Source organism: Podarcis tiliguerta, assembly GCF_965153285.1.
Source record: "Podarcis tiliguerta genome assembly, chromosome: 9".
NCBI classification, from domain to species: domain Eukaryota; kingdom Metazoa; phylum Chordata; class Lepidosauria; order Squamata; family Lacertidae; genus Podarcis; species Podarcis tiliguerta.
In genome coordinates, this window is record NC_139542.1 from 12,839,586 (window position 1) to 12,859,085 (window position 19,500).

Genomic DNA, 19,500 nt, shown 5'->3' on the forward strand with positions numbered 1-19,500 from the left:
AGATCCAGGGTAGGCAAACTATGGCCCCAGGGCCAGATGCTGCCCAATCGCCTTCTCAATCCGGCCCGCGGACGGTCCGGGAATCAGCGTGTTTTTACACGAGTGGAATGTGTGCTTTTATTTAAAATGCATCTCTGGCTTATTTGTGAGGCATAGGAATTCGTTCATTTATTTATTTTTCAAAATATAATCCTCCCTCCCCCACAAGGTCTGAGGGGAGGTGGAGGTGGACAGAAAAAGGTTGCCGACCCCTGCTTTAGATATTCCAGTTACTGAATCTGCAGTCCTTAGTATAGAATTCCTGGCATCCTTGTCTACAGGAGAGTTCTGGAGCCTACTTTGGTAGGCAACTGTTTGCAGGGACAACAGCCCCAGCTTCCTTACACCAGTGGAGGAACGCCCATAGCTCGGTAGTAGAGCATCTGCTTTGCATGCAGAAAACCCCCTAGCACCTCTATGTTGGCCTGAAATCCTAGAGAGTCACTTGGAGTTGGTGCTACTTTTACAAAAAAAGAGGTGCCAAAACTCACCACGAACACCTCCCTCGTTCTCTTAGAAAGGCAATGGCCCACCTGAGAGGTGCCAGAACTCAGTTCCAGTGAGTTCAGGTTGGGTGGGGGAAAGCCCTGCTTGCAGCCAGTTTGGATTTTTGTTGGTGGTGGCATCTGTCTGTCTCTGGAGACCATGGAAAAGTACACCTTCAGGGGTGAAGTCAAACTGTTCACGAGTTACAGCACCTGCCGTGGCTGTAGAGGCTGATACAGGAGATAAGTCAGTGTAGATAATTCTCAGGTAGACCACTGGTCTGAGAGATTATCCACACTTACATTTTGCCATAGTGTCTACCTGAACTGAGTTTTGGCTGGGGGAAAAAGCCCTGAATATTTCTATGGCAGTTCTGAAAAAACAGAGGGCACAGTGAAGCGTTTTGAAGGCAACTGATTTCATGTAATAGATGCACAGTTCTTCAGTTCCTCGCCTTGAACCTAATAAGGTTTAACAGTGCTTAACTTTGATGGAATTGTGCCCCCAGTTAAGATCAGGCTGCCAGCTTCCCAAGGGGAGTCAGAAAGAATGGATTGTTTGACTCCAGGTTTCCTGTGGCCAGAAGCTTATTAATTCTGCATCTCTCTCTTTTTAATAAAACATCTTGCTAAGCCTCTGAATGCCAGGTGCCCAGGGAGAGGTGCTGCGAAGATTGCAGACGAATCTGTGCAGCGCTTCTTAGAGAGGCAACCGCACAACCTGCCACAACGGCTTGGGCAGCCAAATCACCACCAGCAGCGTGACACTTCATTTCAATAAAACCTTCAGACGCACAAATTCTAGTGTTTGAAAAGCCCGGCAGATTGAGGCATCTGAATCGTTTATGGTTACAAACACCGAGATAAAATCACCCTGTGAAATTTAAAACCCCCTTACTCAACTTCTGTAAGCATACCTTCATTTCCCACAATGCCCTTCACCCAAGCTGCTCACGATGGGGTGCAAATATAAGGCTAAAATGGGATAATCCTCTGATATGTCCCACTTTTCCTTAGGATGTCCCTATTTTCATTGGAGAAATGCTGGCAGGTGTTGAGTTATCCAGTATTGAGTTATCCAACCTCCAATTTATTATGTTTTTATATATGATGGAAGCCACCCAGAGTGGCTGGGGCAACCCAGTCAAATGGGCAAGGTATATATAGTAAAATTATTACTCTTGTTGTTTAATGGGATGTACCTATTTTCATCCATGGAGTAGCAATGTTGTTGTTTAATGGGATGTAGAGTTGGACACGACTAAACGACTAAACAACAACATCTATTTTCATCCATGGAGTAGCAATGACAAACCTAGACAGCATCCTAAAAAGCAGAGACATCACCTTGCCAACAAAGGTCCATTTAGTTAAAGCTATGGTTTTCCCAGTAGTGATGTATGGAAGTAAGAGCTGGACCATAAAGAAGGCTGATCGCCCAAGAATTGATGCTTTTGAATTATGGTGCTGGAGGAGACTCTTGAGAGTCCCATGGACTGCAAGAAGATCAAACCTATCCATTCTGAAGGAAATCAGCCCTGAGTGCTCACTAGAAGGACAGATCGTGAACCTGAGGCTCCAGTACTTTGGCCACCTCATGAGAAGAGAAGACTCCCTGGAAAAGACCCTGATGTTGGGAAAGATGGAGAGCACAAGGAGAAGGGGACAACAGAGGATGAGATGGTTAGACAGTGTTCTCGAAGCTACCAGCATGAGTTTGACCAAACTGCGGAGGCAGTGGAAGACAGGAGTGCCTGTTGTGCTCTGGTCCATGGGGTCACGAAGAGTTGGACACGACCGAACAACTAAACAACAACAACAACCTATTTTCATCACAGAATGTTGGAGGGTATGCAATACACAGACATTCCCATTTTCAGTATGAATTAAACCAGTTATACTTAACAACACCTGGGAAGCAATGGCCCAAGAGGTTTTCCATTTGTCCTGTGCTTTCCAGGCATGGATGCAAGTGATTTTGCCTTTACACCACCATTTTTCCTGGGAAAACCTTCTCTTTACTGCTGAATCAGAGAAATCCACAGAAAAACTTGATTGACATTTGCTCCGATTCAGCAGTAAAGAGGGTTTTTTTCCTGGCGGGGCGGGGGGGGGGAGCAGCAGGGCTCATCCACAAGTAGACATGTGGATGAGCCCTTAAAAACTTTCGAGAAGCATTTATTTTATAAAAACCTATCTAATGATGCCAACTTTGAAAAAAGAGTAAAAAAGCAGGCTGAAATGCAGTGTTGCTTCTTATTAAAACTGGCACAGAGAATCGGGGGGTTTTTTTGTCGACTTTGATTCCATTTTTAAATAATACATGGCAGCCTCACACTGAGCCATCAAAACGCAACCAACTTTTGAGTTCTATCAAGATTTCTCTTCTAGTGCTGATTGCGGAGCCGTTTATTAACATTTCAGTCCTTTGTCAGGTCTTGTCCTTTAATATACCGAGCTATCAACTTGTCCAGTCAGATAGGAAAGAGAGGCTTAAAAACAATTCAGGTTCAATAACGGGCAGCATTTCAAAGACTGGATGCAATTTATTTCCTGCACGGATGTCCTGACCAATTCCTCCTGCCCTTTTCCCTTGACCTGCAATGTGCTTCCCTCCCATCTCATTTATCGAAGATTGTGGCAGTATTTCATTTCCAACCATGGGTGAAAAGCAAAAAAAAAAGTCTGCCAGCAGCCGTTGCGCCAATTATGTCTCTATCTCCTTTCCAAGAACCTCCAGGTTATGTTATCAAAATTTATCAGGAGCAGATTTATAGGAGATATTTTCTTTCCCCCACTTTCCCCCCCTGCTGTCACTGAATCAACTTGACATCCAGTCTTGTCTCAGAGTCTGGCATGCTGTTAGCACAAAAGGGAGGGGGGTTGTGGACAGTGAGCTGAAGAACTTGCAAACACCATGTAGAACATCTCAATACATTGCGGGACACCCAAAAGCTTGTCCAGCTGCAATGGCTGGACGTTCCTGAACTAAACACATTGCGGAGCCCTGAACCCTTTAATGATATTGCCTAGCTGGGATGGATGGATGAAGAGATGTGTTTATGTGGGATAAAAAGTCCAGTTGCAGACGACTCTGGGGTTGCAGCGCTCAACAGCTTCCAGGTCATGTGGCCAGCATGACTAAGCTGCTTCTGGCAAACCAGAGCAGCACACGGAAAGGCCGTTTACCTTCCCGCTGGAGTGGTACCTATTTATCTACTTGCACTTTGACGTGCTTTCGAACTGCTAGGTTGGCAGGAACAGGGACCGAGCAATGGGAGCTCACCCCATCGCAGGGATTTGAACCGCCAACCTTCTGATCGGCAAGCCCTAGGCTCTGTGGTTTTTAGACCACAGCGCCACCCACGTATGTTTATAGAAATTTCTGACTTCATGTGCCTTGGAACGTAACCTGCTGTACGGAGGTAGGAGTCACACTGTTCTACCCCTTTTAATAATAATAAAAAAAAATTAAAAAATTATTTATACCCGCCCTTCCTGGTTCAAAAACTGGGCTCAGGGCGGCCAACAACAAATTTAAAACACTTTAAAACACTTAATTATAAAAGCAGCACTAAATACAGTATAAAAACATGAATAACAATAAAATTCAAAAATCAATTAGATAATCCCTAGGGCTAGCTGGCTGAATTGGTTCTACTTGGGCCAGCGAGGAGGCCAGGGGAGAATTAGCTGTGGGGTCTCAGAGTGCGTGAGCTGGTTTTGCCTCTATACACAGCCACAACTGGCATGTGGATCTTGGAAAGTTGTTCGCAATGTCTGAACTGGAAAAGATGCTCCTCAGCTCTTCATTAAGGGCTTTAACCCCTTTCAGCATGATCCTCTGCTGGCTTGCATAAGAAATCTTAAGAATCTCCCTACAACGTCCCTCCTCTCTGCTTATGACCTGCCTGGCTTCATTCTGCTTCTTAAATTTAAGATTGATGGTAGCATTTATACGGAGAACAGGCCTGAGCATTCTTCACAGGCGTCGCCAAAGTATTCTCACAATAGCAATGTCTAAAGAAGGCCGGTATTATCCCCCTTTTGAGGATCGGTGGCTGAGGGGTAGCCATTTGCTAAGCCCATCCTTCAAGATCATGACTACCCGGCTCACCACTCACACTCTCTGAGCTGCGTTGCTTCCACCAGATTTCATTTCAAGGGGAGGGGTTTGGCAAAATTAGGAAGCCCAAAGCTCATGAGACTCCGTGTTTTATTCATAACATTTGTGCGCCTGTACTTATCAAACATTGCTGGAATAAACAGGCATTAATTAAATAGCCAAAGAGCTCACAAACTGAGCAAACATCAATTAAGGGATTCCATCAAAAGCCTAATTAGAGAGCTCATTAAAAACATTTCCAGCCCCTAAAGGAACTCCACCCTCAAACAAATTCCTACACAAATAAGCAAGAACTTGCTGCAGTTGTGTCTAGACTCTGCTCAGTTGTGTCATACTGAAAACAGGATCATCATTTTAATAGCAATTGGGGAAAAGATGCATGAGTGGCTCTGTAAGTGCGACCATGGGCAAAATCTACAAGTCCCACTTCACCATTTAAGGACATAAGAATTACTTTCCTTTACCTCCAACCAATGGGATACGGGTGGCGCTGTGGGTTAAACCACTGTGCCACTTGGGCTTGCCGATCAAAAGGTCGGCGCAACAGGGTGAGCTCCTGTTGTTCTGTCCCAGCTCCTGCCAACATAGCAGTTTGAAAGCACACAGTGCAAGTAGATAAATAGGTACCACTCCGGCGGGAAGGTAAACAGCATTTCCATGTGCTGCTCTGGTTTTGCCAGAAGCAGCTTAGTCATGCTGGCCGCATGACCCAGAAAAACTGTCTGCGGAAGCAGACAAACACCGGCTCCCTTGGCCTGTAAAGCGAGATGAGCGCCGCAACCCCAGAGTCGTTTGCAACTGGACTTAATTGTCAGGGATCCCTTTACCTTTACCTTTACCTCCAACCAAGGTGCATACACCACAAACATTTAATGCAGGGGTTCCCAAGCTGTGGTCCATGGACCACAAGTGGTCTGCAAGATTCAATCAGGTGTTCTGTGAATTTGCAGCTGAAGATGGGAGACAACACATCCATTGCATCCAATATTGATATTGATTATTAATTGCATTTTTATGGCTTCTTTCATTTCTTACGTACTGCGTTTTATTGTATTGCAATTTGACCTCCATGGAATTCATACCATGATACAACGAATACAGTATATGAGAAATAAAAGAAGCAATAAAAATACAATTGAAAATCATGCAGCATCTAGCAGTGCAAACAACAATTGCTACAATAGGCTGAAAAGATATTAAGTGGTCCACCTTCAGCAGTTTTCAAGTGGTCTGGGGAGAGATTTAAAACAATTTCCCCCTCCTTGACCCAAAGAATCCAGGGAATGGCAATTTGTCAATCATTCTGGGAACTGTAGCTCTGAGAGGGAAAAACTACAGTTCCCAGAATTTGGGATGGTGCTGTTTAAATGTATGGTGTATATACTGCCTGAATGTCCCAGAAATGTCACAGTGTAGATAGCCAGTAACTCCTCAGCACTGGATATTCAGAGATAAACTACCTTTGACTACAGAGTTTCCATTTTGCACTATTATGGTCAATAGCCTGTGACAGATCATTTGCTACTTTTAAAGATAATGTTAAAGCCATCTAACCAAGCGGCCAGTATCAGATTTTGTGTCCATGAACTCCTTATGTTACATCTGTATTAGAGGGGAACTGCTTCCATTTGTTTCTCCTGAATCTACTGCCATTGGATTCAACTGAATGAACTCATTCATTTTTTTTCCACCTTCCTCGTAATTTTATACATCTTTGCTGTGTCTCCCTGCACACACACACAAACAATTTATCATATTTCATGTTGCAAAGGAACAGAACTTGTGGTTTTAAGGCTGTTGAGAACAGGAGGGCCAAAAATTCACAGGAAGGTTAAAAGTACATGGGGATGTTTTGTTCATGATGATGGTCACAGGAGGGTCAAAAGTTTAGGCGCAGAGGTTTTGCTCAAGTTTTTTCATAGTGTTGGGGGGGGAGTGCAATTAAGGGGAAATAGAAACTTATCAAAGACTCTCCTCCTGATTCACTGAAAGTGGAGAAGAAGTCAAAATATTGTACAGTGGTACCTCAGGTTAAGTACTTAATTTGTTCCGGAGGTCCGTACTTAACCTGAAACTGTTCTTAACCTGAAGCACCACTTTAGCTAATGGGGCCTCCTGCTGCTGCTGTGCCACCGGAGCACGATTTCTGTTCTCATCCTGAAGCAAAGTTCTTAACCTGAAGCACTATTTCTGGGTTAGCGGAGTCTGTAACCTGAAGCGTATGTAACCTGAAGCATCTGTAACCCGAGGTACCACTGTACATACATCAATATAGAAAAATGGGTAAGCCGAAAGGTTTTGGGGTCAGAAGCTTGAAAAGTTGGAGGTGAAGAATTGCAAGAAATAAAAAGAGACGGGGCACTTTAAGAGATCCAGAACACTGGAAAGTGACGGAGTGCACAGGAAGTAACCAGGAGAGGGCAAGGAAGAGACCAAGAAACTGAACTAAGGATGTAAATTGATAAGTACTGCCTTGGTTAAGGAAACAGTGCAGCGGAGGTATAGCTGTTTTGATTTTGTTCTAATGGGTAACAACTCAAAGTCACCCACCCTCAGAAGGTAAAACCAAACATCAGCAGTCATTTTCACTCTGCCTGCCCTGAAACTTTCAAACATCACCGGACTGAATACTGATCCCAGATCAAACAATTGCAGTACCACGGACAGCAACCTGTGCTACCGTAAAAGCAAAGGCAAGATAAATGAGATTTTTCATTTACCGGTTCATGTGTCTATTGCTTCCTGTTGAATGTCGTATCCTAAGAAAAGGCAAATCTATTCTTCCTCTGGGGCACCCCTATGAAAGAATATAGTCTGAAGAAGGGAGCGAGGGGGGACGGCTACCGATATACTAGTAGGGCTGTTTGTGCTTGGAACTTGCTGTAAGTCAAAACAGTTATTCGAAAAAGCAACCTATAAATGATTAAACACTTAAGATTAAGAGATTATGTTCTGCAAGTCCCTTATAGCTGATTCAAGTGAAAAACTGACACCATAAAAAATCTAACGGGCAGAGGGGCAGAGTGGGTTGGTGAGTGGTGGGCTTGTAGTTTGTTTTTTCTTCTGGATGTTGAAAGCTAGCTCAGCACAAATGCCAAGAAGAGGATGTTAATGAAGATAGAGAATTCTCCAGCAACCCAGAAATTAGATTCAGCAGATTATCTTTCTGGGCCTGAACCATATTTCCCCTCTCCTTTTCAAGGAGCGGAATCCACACATGCTAAGATGTGGAAACAACAAACCCCAAATACACATTTTCTTCAGCTTTCAAGGGGTGGAGGGAATGTGGTTTGAGTATGCATGCACATTAGAGCAGGCATCCCCCAACCTGCGGCCCTCCAGATGTTTTGGCCTACAACTCCCATGATCCCCAGCTAACAGGACCAGTGGTCAGGGATGATGGGAATTGTAGTCCAAAACATCTGGAGGGCCGAAGGTTGGGGATGCCCGCATTAGAGACTTGCATCCAGTCGAAATGTGAGAGAGGGACTTGCAGCATATGCATCTTTACTCAGAAGTAAGTGCCAGCTTACTCTCTGGAAAGTGTACATTGAATTAGAGCCTTAAACTGAGCTTTTGCAGCTTTGTGATGTCCTGCTGTTTAAGTTACAGGGAACCAGGCAGAGGGCCTTCTCGGTAGTGGCGCCCTCCCTGTGGAACGCCCTCCCAACAGATGTCAAAGAGAACAACAACTACCAGACTTTTAGAAGACATCTGAAGGCAGCCCTATTTAGGGAAGCTTTTAATTTTTGATGTATTACAGTATTTTAATATTTTTTTTGGAAGCTGCCCAGAGTGGCTGGGGAAGCCTAGCCAGATGGGTGGGGTATAAATAATAAATTATTATTATTATTATTATTATTATTATTAGTTCCATCCTCATCTCTGTATTGCTTCTGCTGTTTTCAAATGTAGGAGAGACACCCTCTCCAAGCAGGAAAGCCTAGATCAGGGACCACAAAGACCAACAGGGGCACCAACTCGAACAAAATATGGAGGGGGCAGGTAAGCCCCACCCCACATAATCAACCACATGGCATGGTACATGCATGTCATTTGAATGGCAACTCTTTTGGGGGCACCCTCTCAAATATTTTATTGGGGAGGGGGCAAAGACCCCTCGGCCCCTAGGAGTTGGATCCGTTGAAGGCCACACATTCCCCATCCTGTGTCTGGATGCAAACTCAGAGCAGGCCCTGGAAGAAGTTATGATGGCATGGCTGCTCCCTGCACACAAGCACTTCCAGTGATGAGGTTCTGTTGCAGATCCCACTTATTAATGATACTAGAGTGGGGCTGGGGAACCTTGGCCCTCCCGATGTTGCTGGACTCCCACTAGCCCCAGCCATCATGGCCAAGGCTGATGGGAGTTGTAATTCAACAACATCCCCCACCCCTGTACTAAAGGGATACAGTGGTACCTTGGTTCTCAAACTTAATCCGTTCCAAAACCAAAGCGTTCCAAAACCAAGGCGTGCTTTCCCATAGAAAGTAATGCAAAATGGATTAATCCGTTCCAGACTTTTTAAAACAGCAATTTAACATGAATTTTCCTATCTAACGAGACCATTGATCCATAAAATGAAAGCAATAAACAATGTACTGCAGTCACACAATCAATCAATCAGTAGCGGAACTGGGTTCCACACAGCCACAAAAACAAAAGAACCACAAGAACGCAAAATAAATAGCAAAATCAGACAGACCTCAGCGTAACACTCAAAACGAAAGTGTGGCACTCAAAATGGAGCATGTTTGGCTTCTGAAAAACATTCGCAAACTGGAACACTTACTTCCGGGTTTGCAGTGTCCGGGTTCCAAGTTGTCTGAGTACCAAGTCGTTTGAGAACCAAGGTACCACTGTAGTGTGACGCTAAGCAAAGATGACTCTGAGAAATTTGCTAGTTTGGAGAAGTACGCAATCTGCTCAAAGCCCCTTTGAGAAGAAGTGGGGTAGAAGTATAATGAAATAAACTTCACCTTTCTCTCTCGAATAAACAACATCTGGACTTCACAAGCTAAGTATGATACTGGAGTCAAAAGAAGCTACATCACCATGGGAATCCCCACTCATCCGCCTTGGTACCCGGGATTTCTTGATGCAGGATGCAAAAGACTGAACCTGCACTTTGACATGCAAGCCATATGCTCTGCTATAGAGGGAAGCTCTCTCTGTTCCTGCCTGTCACTTCAGGGATCTTTTCGAGGCTGATCTATCTAGCCTCAGGGCTTGTTATTAATATTGTCATCTAAACCCCCCAGAGGAAAGAAGTGTTTCGTCTCCACAGGGGTTCACAGTGCAATGCTTCATCTTAAGAACACCAGCAAACAATGATCATTTCACTCTTTTTCCTCTCTCCCCCACCAAGCCTTCTTTCAAAGGCAATGTTAACCGAGGGAGGCTTGCTCAGGAATAAGTTGCAAATAAAAAGGCGCAGGATTTCAATGCAAAAGGCTGGGCCAAATGAGAAATTGATCAGGGGCTTCTGCAGGGCAGCTTGAACCACTCTTTCAGCGCAAACCTACTATTGTCAAGGTCACCCAGTATCAAACTAGATGCGATGATATCCAGATCTTCGGGTGAATGCAGCTGTTGGCTCAAAGAAAACTTAGATGATTTGCCTTAAGCAAAGCATTTCTTAAAATAAAAAGAGGAGAAGGGGCAGGGGAACTGGGGTGTGATGCAAAAGATGTGAGGCTCAGGAATGGAGACCTGCTTGAGATACTAAGCTGCATGAAGGCCACACCTTTAAGCCACCTTCCCACCCCTAAATAATCCTGGGAGTTGTGATTCGCAACAGGTGCTGGGAATTAATAGCACTCTGCAGGGTAATTGACAGGATTCTTTGGGAGAAGCCAGGTGTTTTAAATGTCCAGTATGTACATGGCCTTATTTATTGGAGGTGCCAGGAACCGGACCTGGGGCGTTCGGGCCAAACTACATCTTACACCAAGAAACCCGTGTTTAATTCCTCATTTTTATTTCCCTAAATGTGGAGGTGAGGTCGTTGCAAATTTAATCCTCCAGGTAGTGTGAGCTAGGGACATACAGTGGTACCTCGGGTTAAGAACTTAATCCGTTCTGGAGGTCCGTTCTTAACCTGAAACTGTTCTGAACCTGAGGTACCACTTTAGCTAATGGGGCCTCCCGCTGCCACTGCCACGCAATTTCTGTTCTCATCCTGAAGCAAAGTTCTTAACCCGAGGTACTATTTCTGGGTTAGCGGAGTCTGTAACCTGAAGCGTCTGTAACCTGAAGCGTCTGTAACCCAAGGTATCACTGTATAAACCTGTTTCCTCTGTTTCTACTTTCCCAATTTAAATTCACCCCACATCCCGGCTTTTTTGCTCCGTGGTGAGAAAATACAGGTGTGATACACGGGGACCTATATTTTCTCCCCTGCGGACCAAAGTAGAAGCTTGAGTGGGGCAATTTAGATTGGGGAAAACAGCAGGGAGGCAAATGGTTAAATGCCCCCCAGCCCTCATGCTGCTTCCCCATTTATACCAGCAGCACACAGCCACACACTCGCAGTTGTATCAAAGTCAGGCTCTCCTGGATAAACTTCTTGCTGGCCCCTTCTACACTCAAAGCATGTCCTCTGCGGCTGAGCTACAACACGCCCCCCCCCCCATCCAATCCAAGGGACTATTTTGTATGCCATGAAGCTTTCTCCAGCCCTTCTTCTCCCTCCTGGAAATCCACGATAGTTTTGCAATGGATTTCCCCTGCAAGTGGGATTATTGCTGCTCAGCTATCTCCACTGGCTGCCTATATTTACGGTGAGATTAATGAATCCTTTATTAAAGCCCCTGCTATTGAGATTGAACTTTATTCACGGCAAACTGGGCGGCGTGTAAAGCTATGCATAGTTTTAATTAGTCTGTTTCCCTCAGAGGGCTTCAGCTTGAGGTTCGGGGAAGGAATCTGAGTGGCTGTCAATAAATTAAACCATTACATGAATGCAGCAATAGTCCCTTCTCTTTATTCACTGCTGAAAGCTCTATATATAGGACACCTAGAAACCCAAAGTGATTCATCAAAGAGTCCATTATTCTGCAGGAGCTTAGGCTTTTCTGCTTCTCAGTGGGATTCCTGTTTCTTTGAGGGCTGCGTTCAAGGCATAAATTCAACAGATGAAGATGGGGTTCCAGTTCCCTGAAAAACAGAATATATCTCCCATTCCTAAGCTCCCATAAGCCCCTCTGTGTGCCTATTGGGTTTCCCAATAGAAGATATGGGGAATCTGCCAGTATACTGGTGACCACTGAAGGACTTTCTCCATCTACAGCAGCCATGGGGAATCCTGTGACTCCAACAGGGCTGTCTTTGGTCTTTCAAATTTCAGCAACACCCCTGTGCCAGGTCAAAATTCAGCACGCCACCCTGCCTCTCACCTTCAGTTCTGCTCAGTTCACTATGTCATAGTTGTGTAGCCCTGTGGCTCCCATTAGGCTTGGCGCCCAGTGCAGCAGAACTGGTCACACAGTCCTAAACCGACCTCTGACTCCAACTATAATTATATGATTCTAATATCCTATGAAACACCCGTTACTCAAGCTTTAGTTTCGGGTTGAGCTCCTAGGTGACATCATGCCGAAAGCTTCCCCTTTCTCCAAAACTGGAAGCATCTTCCCTGGTTAGTTTATTTATTTGCATATATTTATTAAAACATTGGTACACGGGTGGTGCTGTGGGTTAAACCACAGAGCCTAGGACTCGCCGATCAGAAGGTCGGCGGTTCGAATCCCCGCAACGGGGTGAGCTCCTGTTGCTCGGTCCCTGCTCCTGCCAACCTAGCAGTTCGAAAGCACGTCAAAGTGCAAGTAGATAAATAGGTACCGCTCCGGCAGGAAGGTAAATGGCGTTTCCGTGAGCTGCTCTGGTTCGCCAGAAGCGGCTTAGTCATGCTGGCCACATGACCCGGAAGCTGTACGCCGGCTCAATCGGTCAATAAAGCGAGATGAGCACCGCAACACCAGAGTTGGTCATGACTGGACTTAATGGTCACCTTATTTATGAAAACATTTATTGACAGTTCTTCAGCCACCACTCAGAGAGCATCTTATAAAAGAGGGTAAGAAATAAAAACACAATAAGATGTAACAGGCAAATTTGGCAGCCACTTAACACGTCCTGCATAAATGAACACACATTGCCTAGGGCAATGATGGCCAAACTTGGCCCTCCAGCTGTTTTGGGACTACAATTCCCATCATCCCTAACCACTGTTCCTGTTAGCTAGGGATGATGGGAGCTGTAGTCCCAAAACAGCTAGAGGGACAAGTTTGGCCATCACTGGTAGGCAAATGAAAAGAAAACCACCATCTTCTTTCTCTCTTAAAAGTGAAAACAGACGATGTCAGGCAAACTTTTCTGGGGACAGATGTCCATGAAAAGGTTGTTTAGTCGTTTAGTCGTGTCCGACTCTTCGTGACCCCATGGGCACACCAGGGACTCCTGTCTTCCACTGCCTCCCACAGTTTGGTCAAACTCATGCTGGTAGCTTCAAGAACACTGTCCAACCATCTCGTCCTCTGTCTTCCCCTTCTCCTTGTGCCCTCCATCTTTCCCAACATCAGGGTCTTTTCCAGGGAGTCTTCTGTTCTCATGAGGTGGCCAAAGTATTAGAGCCTCAGCTTCATGATCTCTCATTCCAGTGAGCACTCAGGGCTGATTTCCTTCAGAATGGATCGGTTTGATCTTCTTGCAGTCCATTTGACTCTCAAGAGTCTCCTCCAGCACCATAATTCAAAAGCACCAATTCTTTGGCGATCAGCCTTCTTTATGGTCCAGCTCTCACTGGACCATAAAGAAGGCTGATCGCCTGAAAATGCCCCATCTCTATTCACGATGGCTATACAGAGACCATAAATTTAAAGCACAGATGATCCCTCCCCCCCCCCCTGAAATCCTGGGAGCTATAGTTCACTTTTCACAGGGCTATAATTCCCAACACCCTGCAGAACTACAGTTCTCAAGACTCTTGGGAGGTGCTTTAAATGTGCCTCGAATTTCTACCACCCACTTGACTTTACATGTTGGGTGAAGTGAGGTATCTGAGGCGGCAATTAATGGCCTGACAGTTTCATGCATGGGGAGGGAGGGATATGTGATTCAGGATTCCTGGGTCCTAAGCTTTTAAAGCCAGCACTTTGGATTGTGCTTGAAAATGGACACACACACACACCAGCTCAGTCTTCCTCTCTGACGTCAGAGTCACAAGACCGTACATATCTCAAAATTTGCAGCACTGGATCTAAAACCTGCTCGAAATGTAAAGAAAACGATGGTACATTTTATCATATGTGGTGGGAATGCAAAAGGGTTAGAAATTGGGAAATGGGAAATGATATATAATGAATTGGAAAAAAATGTTTTAAAAGACTTTTGTTAAGAAGCCAGAAGCATTCCTCCTAGGAATTTTAGATCAAGATTTTAAAAAAGAAAATTGGAAATTATGTATGCAACAACAGCGGCAAGAATTATATTAGCACAAGCTTGGAAGACAGAAGAAATACCAACGAAAGAACAATGGCAAGGGAAACTTATGGAATATGCAGAATTGGCAAAATTAACAGACAAAATACATGAAAAGGATAACAAAGACTTTAAAAGAGAATGTGAACCATTTGCAACATATATGAAGAAACAACAGAATTGGACTCACTGGCAGGGTTTGAATAAACAAACACAATTGTATATAACAAAAAGTAAGATTATATGCATTTGGAAAATTTTGGGAAACAACACGCAGGGTGAGTAATATGGAAATAAAACAAAATGGGAATATGAGGGAAGTCCAGGGGAAGGGGGGGGGGATATGGAAACTTGTTAGAGAAATATTGTTAGAGGATGTATACATGGCAGTGGCGTAGCGTGGGTTGTCAGCACCAGGGGCAAGGCAAGTAATTTGCGCCCCCTAACCCGGGGCAAGGTAAGTAATTTGCGCCCCCCACCCCGCTGCACTGTCTCTCCCCCAGATAGTCCCTCGCTCTCTCTCCGCACCGCACGCCTGGCACTCTCCCCTCCACAGTGGGCGGCGACCCGGCGGCTCGGATCGGATTCGCACAGCCAGCACTGCAGTGAGAGAGAGTGAGTGAGCCAGGTAGGGGCAGAGAGCTGCGAGTGCGAGCGCCCCCCTCCCCAGATGTTGCACCCGGTGCGGCCGGGCCCCCCTGCACCCCCACGCTACGCCACTGATACATAGGGAAATCAATAAAAATATTTTTAAAAAATACATTTGCAGCACTGGGTGGAGGGGGCGGGGCAGACCGTACATGGTCTGGTGAATCCAAAGATACATTTGAAACCTCAAACACGCATGCAGAGAAAATAAAGGCCTCTTTCATCCAACACACAAAAGCAATTCCAGACGAAGAAAGTATCAGATGGAATTAGAAGCGCTTGCTAATTCTCCCTCTGTTCTTCCCCGAGTACCAAATGCTTCCCGACACTCAACTTGATGATGCTGAAGCCTTTTGTGCTGTCAGATGTAGGCGCTGCCAGAGGAGCCAACTAATTTTAGATGACCCCAAGAGCTGGTTGGCTGTGCCTGTGCCTTTTGATGGGAATTTTCGGCAGCAGCAAATTGCTCTCGTGGATCTGAAGTGTGCATGGCATGGGATGCCAAAATGTTGCACGGAATATATCTTGAAGTGAAATGACAATAATTTAAAAATGTCCTCCTACACGTGTCGAATGAAGAAGCAAAAGCTTGCGGTGCTTGAAGTGTTCTTCAATAGCTCCTGCCATGGCTTGTGAGGCCATCACAGATAAGGCCCTGCTCCTTGCAGACATTGATCTGACCATCGCAGACTATTGAGTTCAAAGCAGCGCATCATTCGATGATCATATTGTGGTGGGGAAGAGAAGGGTTCTGATGGGAGAAGTCATCCCCAAAGGTCTTCTGGACCAAGGGGCTTTATAAGCAAAAGCCCATCGCTTTGAATTGTGCTCAGAAACTAATCGGGAGCTAGTATAATTCCTTCACCACAGCTGCTTCATGCTCCCATCAAGTCCCTTGCATATTTAACTGGATAATGGTACACACGCCCTGCTTTCTCCCACAGCTGAGCATCTGAAACTTCTCATAAAAGTGATTTGCAAAGGAGGCAATTATATCCTTGCCAGCTGCAAAAACCCAGCCTTCACCTGTTGCAATTTTTAAAAAAGTTTTTATTGGGTTTTTAAAAAACTAGTTCCTCAAGTAGATTTCTCCCAGCCACAGACCTAATCATCGCATCAGTCTGAAGTCTAGAGGTATATTTTTCTTTCTGTCTTTTAAAGTACAAATTGCTTCCTCCATGGTAGAAGGGGGGAGATCTAAATAGGTGGAGTCTTGGAGGGACTGTGCAAATTGCCATCTGAGCATCTGATATACGCTCTGTGCTGTCTGCTGAGAGGAGTAAATTTGCTTCTTCTTATGCCCCCCTCCTTGCATATTTTTCAATAAGCAAATATTACAAAAGCAGAGACATCACCTTGCCAACAAAGGTCCGTATAGTTAAAGCTATGGTTTCCCCAGTAGTGATGTATGGAAGTGAGAGCTGGACCATAAAGAAGGCTGATCGCTGAAGAATTGATGCTTTTGAATTATGGTGCTGGAGGAGACTCTTGAGAGTCCCATGGACTGCAAGAAGATCAAACTGATCCATTCTGAAGGAAATCAGCCCTGAGTGCTCACTGGAAGGACAGATCGTGAAGCTGAGGCTCCAGTACTTTGCCCACCTCATGAGAAGAGAAGACTCCCTGGAAAAGACCCTGCTGTTGGGAAAGATGGAGGGCACAAGGAGAAGGGGACGACAGATGATGAGATAGTTGGACAGTGTTCTCGAAGCTACCAGCATGAGTCTGACCAAACTGCAGGAGGCAGTGGAAGACAGGACTGCCTGGCATGCTCTGGTCCATGGGGTCACGAAGAGTCGGACACAACTAAATGACTAAACAACAACAACACAAAGGCCCCACAACTCTTCAGAACCCCTTCCTCCGAAAGGAAAATAAACATGGCAGTGCTTGTTAATTAGGTCCTTTCTGGGCTTATATTTTGGGTTCTGGGGTCTTACTGTACAAAAACACAGGGCCAACAAAAGATGGGTGCTTCCTGTAAAGCCATTAACTCAAGAGCCTACCAAGGCCTAACTGCACCACAGGTGTGTTTTAGAGCAGCCCAGGTGAGCCATCAGTGAAGCCTGCATGAGCTGAGAGCACATCCTTAAACATCACCCAGAATCCCTTGCAGTGGATTCCCAGGTTCCCCGGTGCAGAGAGCTAGAAAATCAGTGGCTTAAGGCTTCTGTCTCAGGAACTCAGTCCAGTGTGTCTTCCAAGAAAACGTCCTTAGCACTGGGCTGCTATAATATTCCTCCCTGCCTCCACTTTGTATTCAAATTTCTGCTGACAAAGAGCTGAGGACAGCACAAAATACACTGGGCTTAATCTTTACTTTTGCCATAAATCGTGCTTATTGCTCACTGCCTTCCTGTCATTGTTGGCTGCAAGTTGCCTGTTCTGGACTGGCTGGAGGTGGCATGATCCCAAACATGGGGCCAAAACTCCATACTATGGGTGGATTTACTATATATCTGTGTATCTCCTTTCCGCAGGGAGACGTAAGTGGGAGTGGCCTATTTTGATCCTCACCACAACCCAGTGAGGTAGGTTAACCTGAGAGACAGTGACAGAGCCAAGGCCATACCAGGTGGAGCTGGGATAGCTCAGGGATGAGACTCTTGATCTCAGGGTCGTGGGTTTGAGCCCCGTGTTGGGCCAAAGATTCCTGCATTGCAAGGGGTTGGACTAGATGATCTTTGTGGTCCCTTCTAAGTCTACAATTCTATGAAACGCAGGGATTCCTTGTCCATATCCAGCATTATTGGGAGGGAGCGCCATAACTCAGTGGCAAAGCATCAGTTCTGGCATCTCCCTGACATCTCCAGGTAAGGCTTGGAGAAAGCTTTGACTAAAATCCTGGAGAGACACCACCAATCAGTGGGTCCCCAGATGTTGTTGGACTACAACTCCCATCATCCCTGAGTGCTGGCCTTGCTAGCTAGGGGTGATGGGAGTTGTAGTTCAACAGCATCTGGGGACCCACAGGTTGAGAAAGGCTGGTTTAGACAGTACCGAGCAAGATAGACCAGGACAACACAGCTTCCTGTGTTCCTGCGTACACGTATAAATCTACACATTCCAACTTTAGAAGTCGTGCCGTCTAAGCAAGACGGAACCTCGCCAAAAGATGCAAAAACCAGCTTTCAAACTCCTAAATACAATGCACAGGAGCTGAGCCAAAGTTGGCCAAAGTCATCTCAGCTTCTTATTTGCGAGAATCACCTTGCATCGCTGATACTTAGAAAGCACACAACCTTTTTTCCCCTCTGTCGTTTTCCAGCTCCGCCTCAGTTGAAATACACCTTCTTCATTCACATTCTGGACCTTGTGTTTCCCTCTACACACACACACACACACACACACTTGCATTTGACAGTTTACTGGAAGTCACTTTCTAGTTCAAGCGCAATTTCCTTTGGGGAATCATCAGAGGATGCAGACTTTACGCCAAGAACCTCTTACTAGACTAACAAGTGCCCTGGCTCCTTTCTCTGCCCGCCTGCCTGCCTGCCCGCCTGCCACCCCCCCCCCCCCCCCACCGCAGCAGGATGATTTCAATCCTCCAGAGAAGCAGCCAGGAAATATCCCTGCTTGGGGAAAAGCTACAGATATCCCCAGCATGTGCTGCGGATGTCAAGAGGGTGCAATTAAACTCCAGTCAAGTGACAGCTAACGCACTGGTGTGTCAAGTGGAAGTCAGTTCTGCTCTTGTGTTGGAGAACCACAGGTGGGTCCATCTCCTCCACAACCACCACCACCCTTCTTTTTACCCCACCCAGAAGGCAGGCTGGAGGGGTGGGGGTGGCTGTGATGACCGAGGAGCCCTGATGTGGCCAAAGGACCATTGAGGCATTTTAAAGAAGCAAGCAAGCAAGCACAAATGCAACAAGGATATCATCAGATATTTTTTTAGCTTGCACCTGCACCCTGCAAAACCCCCTGGCGCTTACCTCGAACATGGGGGAGTGTCCCTTGCCCGGCAATGTGCAGCCCAGAAGCACCGCGAGAAACTTTGCCATATACAAGCAGAGAGGAAGGGTTTTCGCCCAGAGATCTTGTTGACACTGTGCCAGGTAGAATATCCTTTGAAGGCGTAGCAGCAGCAGCGGCAGCAGCGGCAGAGAAAGAGAGGTGCTTCCTTAGAGCCAAGCCCTGGCCATTCCTTCCAAGGGAGAGAGGGTCTTGTTTATCCAAGCTCTTCCTGCCCCACCATTGTGCCAAGGAGATGGTGCGATGGTGCGGAGGATCCCCTCCTGACTCGCCCAGGTCCGAAGTGGCCTGAATTTGCGAGAGGTAAGGCAGGAATTGGACAGATCCACGGCAAAAGAGGGGACCAGAGCTGTGTGATGCTTGCTTCCAGCCTTTCCCAGCAAATGTCACTATTACTACAGTGAAAAGGGGGAAGGGCCCCGCAAGGGGGAGGCAAGAGGGACAACGGTTGCAGCGCATGAAACGGCTGGGAGGGGGAAGGAAAAAGGCATCGCCTTCTGCATCACTGGGTGGTTTTAGAGGGAAGGGGGAGCGCAAGATCGGAGCTGCGCCAAACTGTCTGTTCGCAACAAGAGCCGAAAAGGGGTCAGGAGGCTAGCAAAGGAACCGGTTTCAGATCTAAAGCAGGATCTTTGCGCATCAATTTCCAGGCTGGTTAGGGGTGTGCAAGCCAGGTCGTTTCTGATCCCACAGCAATGTTATGGAGACTGGGCACCTCTGCCGCAATTGCACACACACTCAAA

General features: G+C 46.0%; 1 protein-coding gene across 1 annotated transcript in view; it reads right to left on the bottom strand.

The window, feature by feature from the left end:
• RASGEF1B (RasGEF domain family member 1B) overlaps positions 1 to 19,117 on the bottom strand; it is a 254,233-nt gene extending 235,116 nt beyond the window's left edge. Inside the window, exon 1 of the mRNA XM_083398472.1 lies at positions 18,718 to 19,117. Coding sequence (XP_083254598.1) covers positions 18,718 to 18,786 — 69 coding nt within the window. The 5' untranslated portion in view covers positions 18,787 to 19,117. The remainder of the gene's footprint in view (positions 1 to 18,717) is intronic.
• Between the last annotated feature and the right edge of the window lie 383 nt (positions 19,118 to 19,500).